General features: G+C 40.2%; 1 protein-coding gene across 3 annotated transcripts in view; it reads left to right on the top strand.

The window, feature by feature from the left end:
* The window catches only part of arhgap5 (Rho GTPase activating protein 5), a 53,555-nt gene that overhangs the window by 13,435 nt on the left and 14,882 nt on the right, over nucleotides 1–25,238 (top strand). For all 3 annotated transcript variants that reach the window (XM_053632390.1, XM_053632391.1, XM_053632389.1), the window contains one exon: nucleotides 452–602. In XM_053632390.1, coding sequence (XP_053488365.1) covers nucleotides 452–602 — 151 coding nt within the window. The remainder of the gene's footprint in view (nucleotides 1–451; nucleotides 603–25,238) is intronic.

The following is a 25,238-nucleotide window of genomic DNA, read 5'->3' as shown; positions in this document are numbered from 1 at the left end:
CTGCATCCACAGTTTGAGCTCAGGTTACCGATTGTGTGGAGTTTTACATGTGTGGTTTTGCATGGATTTCCTCTGGGTTCTCCAGTATCCTCCCGCTGTCTAAAAAACAGGCAGGTAGGAGGATTGGCTGTGCTAACTTGCCCCCATGTGTGAATGTGTGTGCATGGTGCAATGGAATGGCGTCCCAACCGGAGTGTATTCTCCCACCTTGTGCCCGGTGTTCCAGGGATAGGCACGGAAACTCACCCCAACCTTGACCTGGATGAAGCTTTTACTGAAGATGAATATCAGTTTATGCTTGAAAATCATTCACCGAAAAATATGTCCATGAGCGATTCAGAAATTATGAATGTTTGGTGGTAGAACACTAGAAGAATGAGGATAGATTGTGTTTTCTTGTATGTGTTTTGTTTATGCCATGTTAAATCTACTATTTTATTTATTTTTATAGGTCAAAGCAAAAGTTCCAAAGCCATTGTATCCGCCAACTCGAAGAAATTGGGAAAGCAACTATTTTGGCGTTCCTCTACAGAACTTGGTCACCCCAGACAGGCCTATTCCTCTGTTTATTGAGAAGTGTGTGGACTACATTGAACGTACAGGTCAGTCTTACGGGTTTGGTTAATATTCCTCCGGGAACTGGGTGGGGAGGGGGGACGGCTTTAGGGTTTGTCATGCAGTTCATTAGTCGATCCAATTTACTGCTGAAGGTTACACTTTGTAATTCACCATTCGAGTAGGAACTAATAGGATTATTTCTGTTATCGATGCATGATGTGAAGTGGTTGGTTGATGTATGTGGTGTTGTTGTGTATACGATCAAGGTGGCGTAATGTTCATACGATAAGGGCTTGACGAATCAGGGAAGGATACCCAATGATCCAGAAGACTCAAATCAGGGGGTGGTCTTCGGCATTTCCAAAAGTCTCTGTTTTCGAAGGGGGTAAAGTGCTGGAGTAGTGTAGACAACAGCGGCGTAACCGTAGCAAAAGTTATGCGTTTTAAAACGCATAGTGTAAACAGGGCCTAAGGTTATAAGCATGCTTTGATAGAGATGAGGTGTTAACTCGTCCGAGGAAGGCAACATCCAGAGCCCAGTCTGCAGTGATAGGGATGCTTTAGCAGTGTAGTTACTCGACAGAAATGTAGCTCAACCATATTAAAAATCTTTGTAAGCTGCTACATTGTGCTTAACGACACTGAAGCACTTGTATGTGACTGCCAATACGAAACTGCAGAGAGTATGCACATTTGTGAGCTTGTGAAGTCGTTTCTGCATTAAGTACGCTGAGGCCTTTAGACCCGCAGCTAATCCACAGGGAGTTTGTTTTGCTGACGCAGCACAGTAGCAGCATGGTGAGCGAAGAGCCTCATAACCAGTTTGGCAGATAGACACCTCCTCGCTGATAGGGCTCTTTTCCTGTGTTTCAGCCCTGGAGTTATCACTATAAAATAGTTTCAATTGACAAGCTACTTGATATGAAATACATGGCTGTACAGAGAAATGTAGCTAATCTAACAGCTTCACAGTTTGTAACTGTGCATCTGCCCAACATTGCATCTCGGACTTCCTGTCTGCAAATGCGTTCCCGTCATCACGGCATCACGGCGTCTCCATACGTCGCTACTACCGGGCAGGTGTGGCAGGTTTCTGTGCAAAAAACAACTTTTCCGAACTGCCTTGTTTGTGAGAATGTTGTTACCACAATCTTGTACATAAGTGCTGTAATATCCTGAACCACATTTCAGTATTGTTAGGTCAGCTGTTGACTTGTGTGGTTCCAGTGAAGGCTTAGTACGCCTCTGGCTGTATTTCAGTACTCTTTTATTTAAAAGCCTTTTCAGTGTGGATAAAAGGGGTCATCAAGCTCCCACACACACATACATAGTTGCTTGCATATTTTGCTGTGTTTTAAAACCCGGAGGAAATGCTTTTGCCTTTTTGTCCATCGCAGCTAGCCTTTTACCAGTCCGAACATGCTGTGTGCTTTTGGTTTTGGCTTTGTCTCTTCGCCTTCCATTTTGTCATGTACAGACTCGAGCGTTAGTGAATTTTTGCTTTTTAATGGATTTTTCTTAATAGGCTTTGAAGGCTTACTTATCACCTCTAGCAGCAATATGCCGCTCTTCCAGTGTTTCGTTGTACTTAATCTATTTGTCAAATTTTATTCTGTATTAATTAGGCTCGGCACGATTGACAGTATTGGGAACTGCCAAAAGATTCTGTCTGTCATGACGACTATCAAGTTGGGACGATTTTGAAAATGTCAGCAGTTTTAAGATTGACAAAACGAAACTGTATTGTATCTCCTAATACGTGTTTCCTTTTCGCCTGTTTTGTTTCCCCTGCAAACGTTAATAAGCTACATTGTCTGACTTTGGAGCAGAGCAGCAAAACCAGATAAAGATGAAGCCACGAATATCTTTGCTTGCATGACATGAACGGGGGTTGAAATGACACGGCAAACAATCTGCGATAGTTAGGGGGTACGATGGGATGATCAAATATCAGACACAATCTCACAAGCGTCGTGTTGATCTGGTTTTTATATGAGATCTATATTTGCACGTTCACTGAAGCAGCGTGTGCTGAAACCTAGGAAGCGACTTAAGTCGAGAGGCAAATTGCAGAGTGTGTCTAGCTAAAGGAGCTCAGTCCTTTAATTAGAGATATGAGTGTACTTGAAGATTTTATCAAATGTAAATGTGCTGCTTTTTTTTGTTAGTTTTTTTTGGGAGTTTTCCTTGGACTCGGCAGTTTCTGTCACTTCTAATGAATATTTATGTTGGTAAAAGCATTTCAAGCAGAAAGTAGCGATCTCTGGGGGGGGGGAAGCCAGTACGGAAAGCATTTTAAATTGTGCTTTAAAGCTTTTCTGTGTCCTTTTGCAATAAATTGCATGCTTTGTAGTTGCAAGAACGCCTTACTCCTTAAATACCCAGAGTTTTAAGAGTTGTAATCTTACTCACAAGATTTCTCTTCACCTCAAAGATCGGATGAGCTCTTAATGATGTTTTTATGATGATGTTTTAAGCGAAGGAGATGCTAATGAATCAATATATGCTGCATTTAAATAGCACTCCATAAAGAGGACAGTAGTGATGATGATGATGGGTGAAAGGTGCATCAGTAGATAAATGTGACGTCAGACTTGGGCATCTCTTACAGTGCTGATTTTTTTGCGGTTAAGTAGAGCCAATCCATTTTGAGGGCAACCCTTAACCAGCAGAGGTGAACAGACGGCTAGGTATTGATCCGTGGAGTAGATCCGTTCGACTTGGCTACTGGGGCATCCTGCTTCCCCACCTGGCTCTTCGTCAGCTGTTCTCTGCTGCTGTCGTGATGACAGACAGGTTGTGTAAAATGGCAAGGACTGCTGCCTATTTGAGCAGCCTGAAACAGATATAATAGTTATTCTAGTACTTTCTAAAAGCTGGCAGCCAGAACTAAAGTGCCGCCCCCCCCCCCCCCCCGCAGCAATAGTACTATGAAGAGTAACAGCAGTAATTAGATTTAATGATTTTTTTTGTCAGTACCCGAGTATTAAAAAAAATAGCTCAAAACGAACACTTGTGTTGATTTATGGTCAGGACCTTATGGTTAGCATGTTTACCTCGCACCTCTAGGGTTGAGGGTTCGAATCCCGCCTCTGCCCCGTGTGCGCAGAGTTTGCATCTTCACCCTGTTCTTCGGGGGTTTCCTCTGGGTACTCTAGCTACCTCCCTGGTTCCAAAGACATGCCCTATAGGCATCTCTAAAGTGTCTGTAGTGTGTGAATGGGTGTTTGTGTGTGCGAGTGTGCCCTATGATAGGTTAGCACCCCATCCAGGATGTCCACCGCCTTGTGCCTTGAGTCCCCTGGGATAAGCTCCAGGGTCCGCATGGTACAGAAAATGGATGGATGGATGGACATGAGTGATTAGGTCATGGCCATAAATAAGACATTCGAACATTTGAAGTTGTTCTGTTATGTTTGGTAGTGGCGCTTCATCACTTGGTTTAAAAAAATAAATTTTTAACGCGCACCATGGACTCTGAACAGATGAGACAGATTTGTTTCAAAGTATGCAGAGAATACACATATGGCTTTGCTGAATCAGAGAGAGGATAAATGAAATAAAAAGCTGATGAAATTCAGGGAAAACTCTTCTCGTTGAACTGCCTTCAGGTACAGTGCCCTCCAATAATATTGGCACCTTCGGTAAATATGAGCAAAGAAGGCTGTGAAAAATTGTCTTTATTGTTTAACCTTTTGATCTTTTGTTAAAGAAAAATACAAACGTACTCTGCTCTCAAGGATATCAAACAATTGCAAACACAATACAGGTTTATATATATAAAAAAAATCTTTGTTAAATATGTGTGTCACAATTATTGGCACCCCTATGAATTCATATGAGAAATATATTTGGAGTATATTCCCATTTATATTTTACATTTTTAGTACACCTGGGTGACTAGGAACAGGAAATTATTCATCCATGACTTCTTGTTTCACAGGGGTATAAATATGAGGTAACACATAGGGCAAATTCCCTTAGTCATTCATAACAATGGGTAAGACCAAAGAACATAGCTGTGATGTCGGCAAAAGGTTGTTGAGCTTCACAAAATAGGAAGTGGCTATAAGGAAATAGCACAAGCATTGAAAATGCCCATTTCCACCATCAGGGCAATAATTAAAAAGTTCCAGTCAACTGGAAATGTTATGAATCAACCTGGAATTGGACGTGTGTCTATATTGTCTCAGTGCATTGTGAAGAGGATGGTTCAAGTGGCCAAAAAATCTCCAGGGATCACAGCTGGAGAATTGAAGAAGTTGGTTGCGTCTTGGGATCAGAAAGTCTCCAAAACTACAATCTGAAGTCACCTACATCACCACAAGTTGTTTGGAAGAGTTTTAAGAAAAAAGCCTCTACTCTCATCCAAAAACAAACTCAAGCGTCTTCAGTTTGCCAAACACTACTGGAACTTCAAATGGGATCGGGTTCTATGGTCAGATGAAACCAAAATAGAGCTTTTTGGCAATAAACACCAGAGGTGGTTTTGGTGCACACAGAGAGGTAGCCATATGGAAAAGTACATCATGCCCACGGTTAAATATGATGGTGGCTCTTTAATGTTTTACTGCCAGAGGACCTGGATATTTTGTTAGGATACATGACATCATGGACAGGTATTAAATAAAACCTGACTGCCTCTGCCAAAAAACTTAAAATGGGCCATGGTTGGATCTTCCAGCGGGGCAATGATCCAAAACATACGTCAAAATAAACACACAAATCATTTACTGACCACAAGGTCCTGCCATGACCATCTCAGTCCTGACATGAAACCCATAAAAAAAAACCTGTGGGGTGAACTGAAGGAGAGTTCACCAGCATGGACCTTGGTAAAGCGAGGTAGCACAAAGTATTGACTAAAAGGGTGCCAATAATTGTTGCACACCTATATTTAACAAAATGTTATTTTTCTTCGATAAACATGAGTTGTGTTTGCAGTTGTTTGATGTCCATGAGAGCAGAGTATTTCTGTGAATTTTTTTACGAAAAAGATCAAAAGGTTAAACAATAAAGAGAATTTTTCACAGCCTTCTTTGCTCATATTTACCAAGGGTGCCAATATTAGTGGAGGGCACTGTAAATAACTGACATGAATGCATGTGATTGTCTGCAACAAGCCGCACTAAAGGAAGCCTTGGTGTATAAAAAAAAAAACCCTTAACAGTAGATGATAAAATTGTTCTTTAAAGAAACCTTTAGCCTGCGTTTCTTTCTTTCTTTTTTTATTTATTTTTTATTTAAATTACTCCGGAATAGCCGAGCACTTGTTTTGAAAAGCAGATGTGTGTTTCCTCCATGCGGCTTCGTCAGTGTTTGAGGCTGTGTCTTCTGTTGTCTCCTGTTCAACCAAGCAGAGCTTTTTTGACACATGTACCAGGTCCCCGGTGAATGCTTAGCAATAAATGTTCAACAACACAAAGTCCCAGTATTCCCAATGGCATTCTGCTGTCTGTGGTATACAAGGGAAGGAGTTGTTGGAACAAATTTCTTTTGACAGGCTGTCGCCACACATCAGAGAGTGCACTTAGTCCAGAGTGTAGACATCGGAGTGGACATCAGTGCTGGAGCTCACACAAATGAGCCGGTGGAGGCGTGACGAGATATGGTAGGCTGGTACAATGTGGAGAAAGATAACGTATAACATATTACAAATAATCTACCTTGCAGTTTATTGAGACAAATAGGCAAATTGACACGTCAGAGTTAAACACTGACCTGCTCTAATTGAGTTATCGCTTAGGCTGCTCATATTTCTCGTAAACTAGAAAAAAACTGTTGTTGTTTAGAGTTCTAATTTACATAACGTAGGTATCTGGCATATCAGTACTCCAATATCATGATAACAATTTTATATTATCAGTAGAGATACACCGATACGAAATTTCTCAGCCGATACTGATAACCAATTATTCAGAGTGATATTGGCCGACACCGATACCGATAGTTCTACCTTTTATGCCTTTTAAATAAATAGTAATTAATTCCACAATTCTGAAGGAAATGCAACACATTACTCTAATTAACATGAACACTTTAACTCAATTCTGAAGATTAAAGTAAGATTTCTTAACTTATTGAATGTTATTATTCAAATTAACATTGGCTAAACTCTAAAAACCTCCTGTTAGTCTCACATTCACTCACCACAACTGATGTCAGGTGAGGAGGCCTGGGGGTGCAGTCGGTTGTTCCAAAGGTGTTCAGTGGAGTTGAAGTCGGGGCTTTGTGCAGACCGCTCGAGTTCTTCCACTCCAACCTCAGCGATGATGTCTTCACGTTCCTGCACGGGGACCTTGTCATGCAGGAACAGGTTTGGGCCTCTTAGTTCCAGCAAAAGGGCATTGTAAAGCTACAGCATACGAAGACATCCGAAACATTTGTGTGCTTGCAAGTTTGTGGAACCACATATAGGTGTGACGGTCAGGTGTCCACATGTTTCTGGACGTATAGAGTAACTAACACAGATAGTGACAGCTGAAAAACTCATGAGAGTTCATATCAATTTGCCGCTGTGAGTATAGAGGATAGCTTTTGCTGTCTTGTTTTTATATATATATATATATATATATATATACACACATACATATGTATTTAGCGTGTGGGTGTGAAAGTCAGGTGTCCACAAACTTTTGGCCATATAGTGTATATGATCGCTTTGTTCTGAGCTTTACTTTGCTTGGTTTCATCAGTGTTTCCGCGTTCCACATACATGAAAGCAACTGTAATAGTACCTTCAAAAATAGAACAAGTGTTTGATGGAGTTCTTCACATTTACCATTCCCTTTGACTATAATTTTTTTTTAAATTATTCTTGTTGTACAGTGGTGCTTGAAAGTTTGTGAACTTTTTATTTTTATTTTTAGAATTTTCTATACATCTGTATAAATATGACATAAACCCTCATCAGTTTTTCACACAAGTCCTAAAAGTAGATAAAGAGAACCCAATTAAACAAATGAGACAAAAATATTATACATGGACATCTATTTATCGAGGGAAAATGATCCAATATTATGTAACTGTGAGTGGCAAAAGTATGTGAACCTTTGCTTTCAATATCCTTTGTATTTTATTCATTTGTACACAATCTGTCTGACTGTGGATTGGTGGAGTCCAAACTCTTTAGAGATGGTTTTGTAACCTTTTCCAGCCTGACAAGCATCAACAACTCTTTTTCTGAGGTCATTGGAAATCTTATTTGTTCGTGCCAGGATACACTTCCACAAACACGTGTTGTGAAGATCAGACTCTGGTAGATCCCTGTTCTTGAAATAAAACACAGCGCTCACTCAAACATGATTGTCTTCCCAGTGATTCAAAACACCTGACTGTAATTTCACCCTCAAATGAACTGCTAATCCTAGAGGTTCACATACTTTTGGCACTCACACACATGTAATATTGGATCATTTCCCTCAATAAATAAATGACCAAGTATAATATTTTTGTCTCATTGTTTAATTGGGTTCTCGTTCTCTACTTTTAGGAAATGTGTCTAAATCTGATGATGATTTTACCTCATACTTATGCAGATATACAGAAAATTCTAAAACTTTCAACCACCATTGTATATCCTTAGGCTGTAATGTTACAGGGCATACGCCAATACGGCATAACTTTTAGCTGCTGGCCTTTGATTCTTTTTTCAACCTCACAGTATGACACAGTAAAAATAATGCGATCACTGTCGTTTTTCCCCAAAGCCACATCTCCTCCCAAGCGAGACATTTCACCCACTCCAGGTTATGCAGTCGTATACAGAAAAGCCTTTTAAAAAAATAATAATAAAATGGTAACCCATCTGCTCGGTATGAATTAGAGATGAGCTGGAGTGATGTGCAGATGTCCTGAGCCACTGTACAGCCCCTGTGTGAGATGAGCAGAGTGGCACAATTTCTGCTGGTTTGAGCACAGAGCCAAGGCTCATGCTGTTTTAAAGCACTTCTGCGTAAGGATGTGTGTTTCACCACGCAAGCAATCTAGAGAATCGCCTTTAACTGCATCAGATGTCAGTTGTGTCAACATAGCAGGGTACCGCGTGTGCGGAGAAGCAAATCTTTATGTTAATGATTAGTCCTGTGTCACTTGTATGAGAGGAGTCTAGCTGCAGGCCGTAGATAAGGCTCTTCACTTCTGCTAAACCCTCTGCTAGCAATTTCGTAAGGGCTTACTACACTCACAAGCATATACACACACCTTTGGTTAAAACCCCAACTCGGTCTGTTCACACTAACAGACTGTAGCGCTTATGTAAAAGCACTCGGCGCTGTCTTTTATCTGTCGTCTCGTTTTAAACCTGCCGTCAAGGCCCGAGCGTTAAAACGCATTCGGAGCTGCTTGTTTATCGTCAAGACGCTAAAAGACCACATTGTAGGAGCCGTTCTACCGGAGTGCATCATTACATCGAGGAAACGCACACGTTTCTCATGACATCAGGTACTACTCTTGTTTTAACCCGCATGCCTTTTGAGTTGGTCCCTGCTTTGGACGGAACCAACCAGCTTTTTATCCTGTTATTTGTTTTGTCACGGAAACAAAGAGGGAGTTTGCACTCTCTGACCCGTTTCCCCTCCCTCCCCCGTCTCATGTGTCATCTGCTCTGATTTATAGGAACTGCAGGAGAAATATTCTTGAAATCGATGATTCTGCTTATATCCCGACCTGCTTAAATTTCTCAAATAAGCATTTTTCGTAAAGGGAGCTCATTTTGCGTCCGATCAGCGCCCAAGTCACTTCTACCACGTTCGAATAAATTTATTTGGGTATATTGAATTCGTGTGATGAGTATGTGCAATAAATCCGTTATTTTTAACCTAATTTCCAGTCGAATGTGCATGTGAATTTGCCTTCTTGTGATTTATCTTGTGCCGTAGAAACTTCACCTTTTTGACTCTTCCTAACACAATTATGCAGCGTCCCGTTGTCCAAGGTACATTTCATCACTGTGTAGTTGTGCTGATCTGTCAATATCTGAGCACGTTTACATGGGCAACAGTATTCCATGTAAACAGCGATTATTGATGACCTTAATCTCGCTAAAGTCATACTAGAAGTAAACACAAATGGAATTAAGACATGTGGAGTATTCCTGTTTTAGTCGCATTATCGAGGTGTATTACAGACATGTACACACCTTAATCACACTATTAACGTCATGTGGGAGTTTTCACTGCATTTTGTGACAGAACACGTACACACGGCAGCGCTCAACCGTTTGATGGCAAACAGTAGAGCACGGCTGCGTCCGAAACCGCGTACTTACCTACTATATAGTAGGCGAAATACATGTATCTGAGCTGCTATATAATAGGTAAGTACACAGTTTCAGACACAGCCCACGGCTTCAAGCAGTCGTCCATTTGCACATATAGCATGCCAATGAACTGTACTTGAGGCTTTCGTGAAATTAAAAATAAAAACACCCAAAACTGTATACGGTACCATAACGAAGACGAACTGTATGTTAATACGTGAAATTCTGGAGGGACGTCGGACGGCGTGGCGTGGGGACGTAATGACGTGTGCCGTTAATCGATCTATGTTCTATAACATGTAAAACAGGAACATGAAAGGAGTATTATAAAAGCAACTCATGTAAACACCTTAATCACAATATTGTCATTCAGAATAAGGTCAATAATTAGATTACTGCTGTCCATGTAAACGTGGTCAGTGATGCTTTAACTTCATTCACCTTTGTGTTTTTGTGTACCATGACAAACGTCTAGCTGTGTTAGCGTATAAAACTACTATAGCGCATCACTGTAACATGCATCATACAGAATTGTGCTTCACTCTAATTACTGGTAATCAGATATACAAATTCTGTTAAAGCCATTTGTGGAGCAGGCAATGTAGAGGAAGGGAGTAACCCCTCATATGCTTTGCACGTTCTTAAAAAGAATCCAGGAGCTCAATTTGATCTACATGACTCCCAGGAGGTCTTTTTTTTATTATTTATTTTTTATGAGTTGGTGCTGATTTGCATGAAACACGTGGCCATGTGGGTGCTATGTAAAACACTACCCATCACTGCAGACATGGCTGTGGGGACGGTCCTTCTGTATCATATTGCAGCTGTACTTTTAATCTTAATGTTGATGAGTAGGGACGAGACGGTTACCGGTTTTTACGATAAACCACGATAAAATTCCCAGACGGTTAGTATTACCACGTCACATTTAATTATCATTAAATAAATAAATTAATTTTAAAATTATTTTTTTTTAAAAAAACCCCGTAATTTGCACTTTGACTGCGTGATCCAAAGTGTTTTATTGTTCTTAAACTACAGCAGTTTGCCCATTATTACATTATTTATTAAAGAACCATACTCCGGTTTCCTCCCCCAGTCCAAAGACATGCATGGTAGGCTGATTGGCGTGTCTAAAGTGTCCGTAGTGTATGAATGGGTGTGTGAATGTGTGTGTGATTGTGTGTCAACACTTTCTAACCAATCAGAATCAAGACTCTAGCATTGCTCTGGTATAAAACACTCGTAAAAGATAAAAGGAAGTCCGACAAGTTATTTACAAGATTTTAAAAAGGCGTGCACGATAGCAAATGAAGTTGTTCTTTGAACGCCTGATAATGGTGAAGCAAGAGAAAAATCCTTTGATGCACATACTTCACAGCAGCTTCTCTAAGATGATAATCATGCCAGAATTATCTCTGATATGTGACGATAGCTTCTGCAGATGATAGCATTTGTAAAGAGCAGTACCATTCAACCAATTCAATTCAGTTTTATTTGTATAGCGCTTTTTACAACGGTCATTGTCTCAAAGCAGCTTTACAGAAACATATAAACACAGGATTCAGATTTTAAGTGTGTGAGTTTATCCCCATTGAGCAAGCCAGTGGTGAGGAAAAACTCCCTAAGATGAAACGAGGAAGAAACCTTGAGAGGAACCAGGCTCAGAAGGGAACCCGTCCTCATCTGGGTAACAGCGGATAGTATGAAAGTAAAAGAAAGTTCATTGTGGTTTTACATGAAGTCTGTTTTGTTGAACTAGTCCACTGATCACTAAAGGAGACTTGAGTGCAAGATTGGACGTGGTAATTTCAGTCCTAAGGCCATAGCAGCAACTGTAGTCCTAGCAACCACAGCGAGAATGTCCATGTGGAATTGAGGTCCAAAACCATTTCCGTGGTACTTCAAGCGGCACCGACCTCAGCAATCTCCAGCTGCACTGTTTGGGGTTGTCTTCAGTGGTAGAACGTAGCCTCCAGATGATGAGAGCTCCGTCCAGAGGTAGGGCATCAGGATGGATCAGTCAGGTCCAGAGAGCAGAAAGGGTCAGGATCACTGGCATCTCCATAAAATCATGTGTGGCTCAACTTAAGGAGAAAACCAGCTTTGAAAGATGCAGGTATGAACCGACGTTTTATCTCCACCATGCCTGTGGATTTCAGTCAATTACGTTCAGTCAATAACTTTCTCCAGGCTATAGAGCATGTTTTTTTTCTTCCTCCTCTTCTCTCTTGGGGCTTGCTGGACTGGTCTGGCTTTCACTGAAGTCATCTCCGAACATTTCACTGAGTGCTGACTTTTTTTAGTGGGAGGAGATGTTCTGCTTGTAGAGGCAGTTTCTGAATCATCACGGCCTTGGTTTTGTTGTTACTTGGTGCTTGGTTCGAAAAACAAGGCGTAAAAGAGATGCATTAAATAATAAATGATGCATGCAGATAAATCCGTGGCACATCCTGTTTTTGCATTCAGCATTGTTTCTGTGATGTTATGTGATAAATGTTTCACTGGGTTGAAGCGTCTTGTAATATATTTCCTCAGCGAAATGATGAATGGCTCATTTCAAGACGTATCATTTCGCTGGACCAGACATTTAAATTCGGGATCTAATTACTTAATTCGTTGGATTGTGTATGGTATATAGGGTGCAGTAGCACATTTTACTTTCTCTGAAGCGAGTGTATCTGCTGCATCCTCCTCCATGAATGATAAAATGCTGTGTTAGAGATGAAGAAACACTCGGTCAGTGGGTTGCTGTTCTCTACAGTACACTGGTGTGGGCTGCCCTTGCAACAACATCCTCCAGTGTACTTGCATCTTGATCAGACAGAATGAACCAGGTCTTTCTTTTGAGTGGTGTTTGCAATTTTTGGCACTGCATGATCATATCACAAGGCTGCAATTTCTCTGATGTATGCCGCGATAGTTGTGTTTAGATTCGGATAAAAAGGTACAGTCGAGATCATAAGCTTACATACACCTCGTAGAATCTGCAAAATGTTAATCATTTAAAGAAGTAAGCAGGGTATTGAAAATTGCATTTTATTTTTATTTAGTTCTTCCCTGAATAAGCTATTTCACATAATAGATGTTTACATATAGTCCACAAGACTCAATACTAACTGAATTTACACACATGAACCAGTTAAAAAGTTTGCGCACGTTCGATTCTTAATACTGTGTGTCGTTACCTGGATTACCAGCGACTGTTTTTATGTTTTGTGATAGTTGTTCATGAGTCCCTCGTTTGTCCTGAGCAGTTAAACTGCCCACTGTCCTTCAGATAAATCCTCTGTCTTTTCACACTGAGGACAACTCGGGTGCAAACATTCACTGACGTTCAAGAAGGCAACACGATACATGAAGAGCCAGGGGATGTAAACTTTTGAACAGGATGATTGGTGTAAATTAGTACTTTGTTTAAAGATCTTTTTTTTTTTCAGTTAGTACTGCTCTTCAGAAGCTACAGAAGATATTTACATGTTTCCAAGAAGACAAATTAATAACAATTTACATTGCTCATCCTGTTCAAAAGACAATTCATCCTGGGGTGGTGTGTTGGTACATAACCAACAGCGGGTTATGTAAGGAATAACACGACAGACCTGACTGTTATCCGAAAGTAATGCACGTCGGGGGGTTGTGATGCGGCTTCCGCCTTGTGCTGCTAATAAGCACAAAACGCTCCTATACAAACTCCTCCAGCCCTTAAAAAAATCGTGTAAACATATATATATATATATATATATATATATATATATGATTTTCTGGTAGAGAGCAGAATTCATTTTTCCCATAATTTTTTCAATTTTCTTTTTGTGGAATTCTGTGTTTACTTTACACCAGATGTAAACGGACTCCTGTCTTCCAAACAGTTCCACTTGTCAATACACAGAACAGTCTGCCAAAAGGTTTGAGGATCATCATTCAGACGAGCCTTAATGTTCTTCTGGGTTAGCAGTGGTTTTCACCTTGACAATCTTCCATGGATGCCATTTTTGCCCAGTGTCTTTCTGATAGTGGAGTCATGAACAGTGACCTTTATTGATGCAAGAGAGGCCTGTAGGTCATTTGATGTTGTCCTTGGCTCTTTTGTGACTTGCTGGAAGTGTAGTTGCTGTGCTCTTGGAGGAATTTTGGAACATTGGCCACTTCTGGGAAAGTTCACTACTGTGCCAAGTTTTTCCATTTGGAGATAATGGCTCTCACTGTGGTTCTTTGGAGTCCCAGAGCCTTTGATGTAGCTTTGTAACCCTTCCCAGCCTGATGTATTTCAATAACCTTCTTCCTCATCATTTCTGGAATTTCTTTCAGTTTTGACAGTGGTAAGACCTTTTAACCAACTTGTACTTAAGTGATGATTTGATTGTACAGGGTTTGTAGTAATCAGACCTGGTTGGTCCAGCTGAACTCCATTATGAATGCAGTTTCATAGATTTGGGGAAATATTAACTACGGGGGCAAATACATTTTCACACAAGCCCAGTTGGTATTGGATAACTTTTTTGCTTTAATAAATAACATTGTCGTTTAAAAACTGTATTTTGTGTTTACTCAGGTTGCCTTTGTTATATCTTCGATTTTGTTTGAATTTCTGAAACAGTTTAGTTTGAGATGTACACAAAAACAGAAGAAATCAGCACTGCATATTATAAACAGTCGTTTCCTCACAAGTCTCTCCTTTTTTTTTTTTACTGAAAGCAATAAAACAAAAAATGCAGCTTGCCGTGTTAACGAGAAACTGGAATGTCCTCTAAAGTTGCAGCTTTACCTCCTGTTTTTACAAAACACAGACACTCGAGGCTCATACTATACATGTTAAAGCTTCAGCATATGATTGGCTCTAGTGGTTGGTCTTTCCCAATTAAAACAAACAAATAGGCCAAATTTAATTCACTTGCAGCATGTGGAGGAATGTGTGTTAACACCTATTATTATAAACAATGCAAAACCTTTTTTTTTCCCTGTTTATTTTGTAACCACTAATGCTGAAGCAGTGTTGTTTCAATATTGGCTTCAGTGTTCTTTGTATTGAAATTGTTGACACTCTCATTTATAAGCTCATGCAGCATTTCTTGAGGTAGAAGTGGAGTGTTTAAAACAGGCTGCCATTTTTCTTTCTTTCTTTTTTCTTTCTTTTTTGTTTTATGCATGCATCCTCTACATCAAGGAGCCACGGCCACATGGGACGCAGACCTAGTTATAAAAGGTTACGCTCTCCATGTGACCTTTATCTCAGCACAGTGCGATCCTGCACAAACAAGCACAGCACCATTTATAGAATCCACTGCTAGTTTAAAATGTGGATGCGGCATTTCTGACAGAACCGAGTGTTGACGAGGGATTACCATTAAAAAGCTTTTAGTGCATTCCAGCAGTACTGCCACAGTCTGTGGAAGAGCCTGTGATGTGAGTCGCGCCTGAGATTTGCGTCGCTGCTGTGATTTGAAAGAAAGCTCACTTGAATAGTAATTATGGGTTTAACGATACATACAAATCCAATTCAATATGATGTGGTAGTGTCTCAGTACAATATGTTTATGGATGCACCAGAAATCAGCCTTGCCTGAATATGTGCCTTAGGCTTCTATTTTCAGGTGATTAAAACATTCAGCATTGTTGATATTTATTATTACGGTGCATTAGGGCCTTTAGATGTGTTTATATATGTGTTTCCCATGTGAAACATTATAGATGGATCAGGTGATTGCCTCAGGCAGTTCTTGTCTGCCCTCTAATAGGGTAACACTTTAACAAGGACCATACGTTTCACTTCTGTGTTGTCAATTGGTGAAGCTCTTCAGCTGAGGGAGCACACTAGTCTTTGACCGTGTCTTTATTTTGTTTTGTACAAGTTTTCGATACTTTCAAGTAAATTCTTAAAAAAAGGAAGAACTTGGTTCTCATCATGAGTCTCATTGAGTCACGTGTAAACTATATACTCAGATTCACAAGCTTAAAGGGGGCGTGACATGAGTCATCAAATGGTCCTTGATCTTTTTGCCATATAAGAGGTCATTATACCATTAAAACGTCGTAGCTTAATACGTCCTCCATTATATATAACTAAACTCCAAAAATGGCTCTTTTGGATGTGGCAGGATTTGTGATGTCACACGGGCAAATACGTTTGCATGTGATTGCCCCTACAACAAGACATTGGCACCTACTTTTACAACATCGCAGAGTTGACCCCGCCCACTGGCACTAAGTGGCTTTAAAAACAGTTCCGCACGTGTTATGGCAGGTTGCGTTGATTAATTAATTCATAGGCAAAGATGTTAACCAATCATAGCAGTGGGTGGTTACATTGAAGTCTTAAAGGTAAAGGACACAAAACTGGTCGTTTCAGTCATAGGGTCAGAGACATTGTGGGGAAAAAAAGCCATAAATGAATATATTTTGTATGTTTTTTGTGCAAACAAAAGCTTTACTAATATTATAATTACGCCTCAGGGAGGATAATAATAATAAAAAAAAGCCAAAAACGTCATGACCCCTTTAATTAAGCATTTTGAATGATTAAATGAAGCCACACTTACAAACGTTGTAAAAGTACAGTAGTTAAAATGTAATGTAATAATGAAATGGTGTTAGCAGCATGTAATGAAACAAAATCTGTGCGTTACTATGTGACAAAATTAAACATGGCTAAACGTTCGCTGGTGTGACTCACGAGGTGATGTGTCTGAAGCATGGAGCGTTTCTCATTCGGCTGTTAGTTAGTTGTGCTGTCAGTCACGCAGCTCTCTGTAGCCCTAGATACGTTTTTGAATCCTGCGTCCTCCACTACTTAATATGAACTTCCCAGTGGCCACTGTGATTCCTTTAGCCTGGATTGAATCAGTGAGGAAGGGCTGCCTGAATGCAGCAGGGAGATTGTTGCCGTGTGTGTGTGCATGTGTGTAGCTGTATGTTTGTAGTACTAGTGACAGTGTTTTTGTGGGATTCAACACACTGTAACGTTCTGGTCCACCACTCACTGGCCTTCAGCACCATAACGTACCGGGAGTCCAAAGTACTTCCACATACCAGACCTCAATGTAGCCTTTGCTGTGGGGTGGCTGTGGCTCAGGTGGTAGAGCCCCACTAATCATAGGGTTGGCGGTTTGATTCCCAACCCACATGACTCCACATGCCGAAGTGTCCTTGGGCAAGACACTGAACCCCAAGTTGCTCCCAATGGCAAGCTAGTGCCTTGCATGGCAGCTCTGCTACCACTGGTGTGTGTGGGTGTGTGTGAATGAGAAACACTGTAAAGCACTTTGTAAAACCGCTAAGGTTAAAAAAGTGCTATATAAGTACGGGACATTTACCATTTTCTCAAGCTAGTGCACAAGCATATTGTAACTTGAAAGTAGTATGCTTTGGATATTTTAACCCCTGTAGCCTCTCCTGAATCAAGATAATGAGGAAGCTTGAAGATGGGTTTGGACCACAATTCATATGAACAGTTATGCTATGATGGCTTTAAGACTGCAATTGCCACCAATAGTTTTACACTCAAGTCTCCATCAGTGAACAGTGTATAAATTCAACAAAATAGACTTCATATGAAAACTATAATGACTTGTCCTGGTTACACAACTGCACTTTTTGACCATGTAGTACACAGTTATAGAGGGGAATTACTTAGAATTGCACTATTCGTTGTTCCCCCAGATGATGATGGGTTCTCTTTTGAGTCTGGTTCCTCTCAAGGTTTCGATGCCACGTAGGCCATACCAGACTGACCCATGGGTATTTATTGAAGGGCGAAGAACGACCAAAAAGCCAATATTGTAACACTCCCTTGACCGTAAAACGTTTTTTTTTTTGGTCTTCCCTATTTTTAATGTAACGAGACAACGCCTTTTATCAGGTCAAACTTTGAAAGACTTGTTTTGTAAGATGGACCCAGGAAAATGTTTACCATTTTCATCACAAGCAAATCGAAAGAATCTTTTATAGAGTCATGTTGGACAGAAATATCTGACTTTTTAAGCGGAGTTTTATCGAATGTCTGATAAATACCTGTATTCAAGATGAAATAGCCATTGAAGCTGGTATGGCAATAAACCCAGATACAAATTCAACAAACCTCTAAAGGTTTCTTCCTCATATCATCTCGGGGAGTTTTTCCCTTGCCGCCGTCACCTCTGGCTTGCTAATTAGGGATAAATTCATCAATTTTGAATTTAGATCCTGAATTGTTATTATATTCCCGTAAAGCTGCTTTGTGACCATGCCCATTGTTAAAAGCGCTGTACAAATACAATTGAGTTGAATTATTTAAGCGTAAAAATTTTTCACCTCGCGTAACATAAGCAGTATTTGATGACGAATAGCCTACTTTATTACACAGTCTGTCGAAAGTGAGTTTTTTTTTTAACGCGTAGACGTATTGAATTTGTAACGTCGTATCAAACACAACATTCCGAATTGATCCGCTGTAGTAATCGATCCACCCCCAGTAATAATGTAGATGCTATAACTCTAATATAATATAACAGTTTGGAGTGCACTGCAGTCTGCTCCATGCCGAACCCATTTAGGCGACCTCACACACCCGCTTACTGCGTTTTAATCAGATGACCTTTTCCAGGTTGCTCTGCAATTCAGAATGATGGACCTCCCAGGAAAAAAAAAAAGTGTTTGTGAAGTAAACCGATATTGACCTTTTTTCATTTTTACAATAACAAAGCAAAGCGGTTCACAGAGCGAGGGTGTGGCGGTTTGATATTTTGGGTTTTATTCATGTATTTTATTTATTCATCTTAAAATTACGGTAGGATTGGGAAATATTATTTTGAAGAAACGATTAGTGAGGTTTAAAGCTGTCACAGTGGTAATGATTCCAGTTTAGGAACACCAGTCCTCATCTGATTTAATTCCCTAACATGGGTTACACCTATTACAGCGGCTGGGGGTTAGAGCTAAAGCTTTGCACCAGAGTCGCCTATTGATTTGCATCGAATCATAAAAGCCAGCTCAATAAGTTTCCTCTGCTGTTTAAGAGAACTCGTTCGAAAAGCTTTAAGCTTTTAAGTTAAATCATCACAGTGGGGATAAAATAGACTGAATGCTTTCTTAAGCTGGTAACAGTATCTAAGGAGGGGGTGTGCAGAGGCCATTAAAAACCGTGCATGTGCACATTGATGCAATCTTCCTTGGTCTCCGTGTGCATAGATTTGAGTAATGTCTTCTGCTTCCTGCACGCTGACAGGCTTTTATTGTACGTGGGGGCAAAGCATGATGATAATCTGTTGATGAGGAGCTGCAGATGGGTCTGATAGGCCTCTGAGGGAGAGCAGAACATCCTGCTGAGCCACATGTAAATTAACATCACTTCCCTCACCACTGCTTCCTGCCGCTCTGTTTTCATGACATGCTTGACCTCAACCTTCCTCTCGGCATTTGACTGAGTTACATCATTTCGTCCTTTAATTGGTGGGTCATCGTGAACACGAAAGAGTTTTAGGGTTTCAGCACAGCTGCAGTGTTATCGGAGGGAAGTGTATGTGCCAAAACAGGTACTGTGACCATGACGACCATGAATATTGACACACCTTTACAAAATGATCTGGATATTTGTCCACACGTGTCTATTTTAAGATGGTTGGAGCATTCGCACTTGAATATGTTCGAGGTTGCTTAAAGCAAGTAAACACGTAGGTATAAAGATTATGTATTGACATAAATGCTTCAGATGAATGGATGGAAAAGCTCCATCTTGTGCTATGATTGGTTAGTAGTTCTTCCTTACGAGAGGTCAAATGGGCATCGCGTTACTGCAGTGACTGTAGCAAAACAATGGAACTTGAGAAGCTTTGTACATTTGTTATTTACTCGCCTGCTTATAAATTGCATCAGTTTTAACTGTGAGAGTCAGTAATAATATCTACTTTATATTCTTGAAGCCTAACACATTTTATACCTCAGCACCATTGAATTCTCGATTCTGATTGGTCAGAAGGTTATTATTGGTCACAGATTATAGAGTACGTCTCAACCAGCTCCCTAGTTCAGTAGGTGGTGACTCAGTATATCGTGTACACGAGTTCGGGCACTGGTAAGGACCCTGGCTCACTACACGTTGGGACGGTGAGAACTGCATTTCCGGCGGCATGACTATGTACTCACGTTGTAAAACGTCACCAAAAATGAAAACCGTAAAAATATTTAAGTTTGAAATTGTACGTTTGTTAGCTTAATCACACGTATTTCTGTCATAATATGTCAAGCAGGCTCATAGGTAAGCTAGTGGATTTTAAAAAAAAAAAATCATTAAGTACTTAAACAAATAGTGACCATTGATGCTCCCTGGTTTTTGTGGTGCATTATGGGATTGTTTAGAGAGCAAATGTTCCAGTGCATTGGAAGGATTTTGCAATCGAGTCTGATCAGTGACCTGACTACTGAACTAGGGAGCTTGTTGAGGCTATTGATACCTATGCACTCAACAGTCACTTTAATAGGAACACCTTTACGCCTACTCATTTATGCAGTTATGCAATCAGCCAATCATGTGGCAGCAGCGCAATGTATAAAATCATGCAGATGCATGTCAAGAGCTTCAGTTTCTGTTCATATCAAACCTCAGAATGGGGAAAAGTGTGATTTCTGTGACTTTAACTGTGGCATGATGGTTGTTGGTGCCAGATGGGCTGGTTTGAGTATTTCTCCCCCTCCCCCCCATATTGAAGAACAGGCATAATGATTATTTATTCTATATAAAATCTATTTATATATATATAACCTAATCTATAATCTGTTTTTGATGGATAGATAGATAGATAGATAGATAGATTGATTGATTGATTTTTCTTTCTGTTGTGTTTTTATACTTTTTAAAATTACTTTTCAGAACTTTTATGATTTTTAAAAAATAACCTTTGTGACTTTTATAAAACTGCGTAACGGACAGGTATGGAACATGAATTATTAAAAATGTTTCTGAACACTATAACTACTTTGAACAAGAGAACTAGGCTGAAATAACGTGGACTATTTTACATGTAAAACATGTTGCATTACATTCGTCTTGCGTTCTAAAAACATTCGCATAAGAATGATGTAAATTGGGAAGAAGGGCGTGTCTCGTTATCCATGACATCGTTAAATCTCCGTCTCTGAGCTCCTCACTGAACAGAGCAGACGAAGAGAGAGGTGTGAGTACAGCGGGAAAACAAGACCTCGCACTTGCAGGACAGTACTGGCCACATTTGGAAAATTGCTAAGGTTTGTCCAAAAAGTCGCTAGATTTGTCAGTAGGTGCTTTGTTTTTTTGGCAAAAAAAAAAAAAGTCGCTAAGTTGGGAACACTGGTCTGCACGGACAGCTAGATAAAAGGCAGGCTAAGCTCCGCCTCTCCCCAGCAAAAAGAAAATACAGAGGGAGTGGGAACACGGAGCAATAAAATAAACAGAGTACCCAAATAACGCCCTGACTGTGTGTTTTTTTTTTTTCTTGGAAAACAATTCGCGCCCCCCTTCTGATCTCTGGTTGAGAACCATTGCTCTAGAGTTTACACAGAATGATGTGTGTGGAGGGTCTTCAGGCTGAAACAGCTTGTTGATGGGAGAGATCAGAGGAGAATGACCAGACTGGTCTGAGCTGACAGGAAGTCTACAGTTACTCAAAAAGCACTGTTTAAAAACGCGGTGAGCAGAAAAGCATCTCAGAAAGCACAACACATCAAACCTTGAGGTGGATGAGCTACAACTGCAGAAGACCACATCAGGTTCCTCTCCTATCAGACAAGAACAAGTATCTGAAGCTATCATGGGGACAGACTTGACCAAACTGGACATTTGAAGACTAGAAAAAGACCAGGTTCCTTTTTCTTTTTTTCTTTCTAATATTTAACTGTCCCATTTTAACTGTCCCGTTTGAGGCTGTGTCCATGTTTCTGCTCACCATGGTTGATGTGATTATATGAGTTACGATAGACATCTGGCCATTTTCCTCTGACCTCTCTTATAAGCATTTCCATCCACAGAACTTTAGCTCAATCAGTGTTTTTTGTCTTTCCCTCCATGAATGTACAGGTGTTCCTAATAAAATTTTCTAATACCTGAAAAATGCGTTCTGCAAGGAGACATTTATTTAACTGTCTCGTGTGTTCATGCTTTGTAACGGTAACTGTAAGTTTTCCGCCATGGGAAAGTCTTTGGGACGGATGACTTGATGCTTTTCCAGTTTCTCTGTAACATGACGAGCAGAATTTATTGTGTTATTTTTTCTGGCTGGTGAGAGAACAACGCTTCATCATCTTCTGTAACGTAAGTGATGACTGGAGAGAAACTTCATGAAATCAACCCTGTTGTTGGTAGAAAATGTTCTTTCTACTTGGATAATCGCTGGGACCATATCATCTCCACCCTTTATGCCCCTTATGCCAAAGTTCAATGTCTCTGAGGCATATTTTAATGGACTGTGATTATTAATCCTCTAGAACTATTTATTTTTATTTATTTATTTATTTTATTTGGTTGATTCACATGAAGCAATTTTTAATGAAATGAGGCCAGATTTTAGTTTTAGTTTAGTTTTAAATTCTTCATATTTTGCTATAGTGTAACCCACCATGGCTGGCATGGCGTTATAATGACAAACGAACAAGTGATAACAGGAACTAACTTGTCTTGCAGACTTTCTGCAATATTAAATGTAATAAACTCTTAAAAGTACGACAGCTCATTTAATATAATTAATTCATTTAATTAACTCAACTCAGGGTGTGCGAAAGGAAAATAATCAAAATCGGGGTTGTAATGGCTCTGCACACAAACCCGCTGTTGATTCTTTTCCTCTTACAGCACACCTGTTGTATTTTATTCTTTACTTAATACACAGTATGATTGCTGTTGTTTGAATAGTCAAGAAATTGTCATAAAGAGTCATAGAAATTGTCATAAAGAGTAAAGAACTGCGCAACACTTTCAGTTGTACGCTAGGCTTGAGACAACTGACAATAGTATAAGGAATTGCCAGTGGAGTCCATAGATCACGTTGGAAGATTTCCGAAAACATGGTGTCTGCAGCTTTCAGATGGACAAAAACGAACTGTGCAAGTCTTGCGTTTGGTAATCCGTTTCCTTTTAGCCTGTTTTGTATTCTGTACAACCCTTAATAGCCTCTGTTGTCTGACTTTGGAGCAAAGAACAAGAAAACATCTTTCTCTGATGCATCTTAGCTTCCTTTGTCCATGTGTGCCAAACAGATAAAGGCGTGCTAACTTTCCACGCTTGCAGTGTCTGGAACGTGAACAGGGGCTTAAATTAAGAAAATAAAACGATGTGGTGTTCAGGGTTACTTTGCTAAACAAGAATTCAATAAGCATCTCGAATGCTGTTCAACACTGAGCACATGCAACTTCAGTTTGTCAAGCATTACAGATCTTGTTAAAGGGTAATTAATTAATTAACAAATAACATTTAAAAAAAAAAAGCTATAGCTGACTTCTGGTACTTTTTGCTGTAATGACATAACATGTACATGTGTTACATATTTCCTGCCACGTCACCACGTCAGCATCGCTGCAGCCTACACCACTCCTAAGCTACGAGCGATACTATTATCAGAGGGCGATAGATAGGGGGCACACGCTTATAGTAGACCACTTAGAGAGTACAACAAACCTCAGGTGGTAGAGCAGGTTGTTCACTAATCGTAGGGTCGGCGGTTCGATTCCCGGCCCATGTGCCTCCACATACTGAAGTGTCCTTGGGCAAGACGCTGAACCCCAAGTTGCTCCCGATGGTAAGTTAGCGTCTTCCATGGGAGCTCTGCTACCATTGGTGCGTGTGTGTGTGTGTGTGTGTGTGTGTGTGTGAGAGAGAGAATGGGTGTGAATGAGAACCAGTGTAAAGCGCTTTATAGAACCACTAAGGTTGAAAAAGCGCTATATAAGTGCAGACCATTTACCATTACCATTTATCATTTGGCAGACGCCCTTATCCAGAGCGCCTTACGTTTCTCACATTTATACAATTGAGCATTTGACGGCCAATGCTCAAGGGCCCAGCAGTGGCAGCTTGGCAGTGGTGGGATTTGAACTTGCAACCTTCTGATCAGTAGTCCAACGTCCCATTTATCGTTGGTTTGTCGGTATTGCACTTACCACGACAGCCCAGGTGGTAGCTCGGTCTATAACAGCAAGGCCATTGAACACGTGTGCACTTTGCTGCAGGGAGTGAATATAAAGTGTGATGAAAATAGGCAAGGTCATCTGTCAGTCAAGCTACAGCATTTCCGCAGCCAAACAGTGGCGAACAGTGGTGGTGGCTAAAAAGCTTGTATACATTTTACCAGACTGCGCCTCCCACCTAGTTTAGTTAGTACTGCAGTGCTGGGGGATTTAGACAGTGTGCTAAGTGCTGGTATTGTGCATGTGCATGACCTGGGTTTAACTAATAGATTAACTTTAGTCATGACATTTACTCAGCCAGGAAACTTCCTGGTCATCTGGCATCAACTCTTATATGGATGTATTATGTCTACCTAATGCTTTGTCCTGCTACTTCCTGTGTGTGGATGCAGTGTGGTTCTTGATCAGTCATGGTTGACATGTTTTTTTGTGTTTGATCAACACTTTGTTCCAGCATTTGTTTTGGCAGTTTATGATCTTTCTTACTGCCCCTGTAAACTGATTGAGTCATCCAAGAAGTCTTGATCTTGAGCTTAAGTAGTGTCTAAGCACATTCCTGTGAAATGGTAGTTAGGGCCTTTTTTCTATACTGACCTGGCTTAAGTGGTTTTATTGTGTTGAATTTTGACTTTATTATGACTTTAAAAAAAATGAAAGTCATAAGCTCTATAAATAAAATGTGTTATTACTAGGATTTGTAACGGCTCATTTTATCAGTCTTCAGTAATTTGAAAAAAACAAAACAAAACCCAAAAACATTACAGTCGTATCCCTTCTGGAAAAAACCCCCAATAGAAACCCCTCCATAGAATTTGTAATGGTTATAATGAGAATTGTGTTGGTTTTAATGGATACTGTAATGGTCCCTGTGGGTGTCTACTAGTAATTTGTTGCCTTTTATTGGTGGCAGGTTATATCTAGTGGATACTATTAAGGACCAGTAATGGTTCGCTGATGGTTTCTTTTTGTTTATACAAATTTTTTCGAGCAGTTTCTTATGCTGAAATTTATATTTCTGAAATCTTTCACTTTCATCTGCCATTCCAAGTTCTCAGTTTAAAACTAGAAAGAGGACACTGATTGGCTGCCCTCTCACTTATCTTTCCAAGGGTAATGATTCCTTGGCTGTGATAGAAATCGAGTTGACTCGAGTCACTGTTTGGCTGGTTGTCTACAATGCAAAGGGTTAGATAATTGCTAAAATCAATCTGGCCCACATGACACCAGTAGCAATACTTCACTCCGTTGACCGAGATCAAGGAAGGAAAGAAAGCTGCACAACCGCTCATCTAAA

The sequence above is a fragment of the Ictalurus furcatus genome, chromosome 9 (assembly GCF_023375685.1).
Source record: "Ictalurus furcatus strain D&B chromosome 9, Billie_1.0, whole genome shotgun sequence".
Classification (NCBI taxonomy): Eukaryota; Metazoa; Chordata; class Actinopteri; order Siluriformes; family Ictaluridae; genus Ictalurus; species Ictalurus furcatus.
This window is presented reverse-complemented; position numbering and strand designations above follow the sequence as displayed.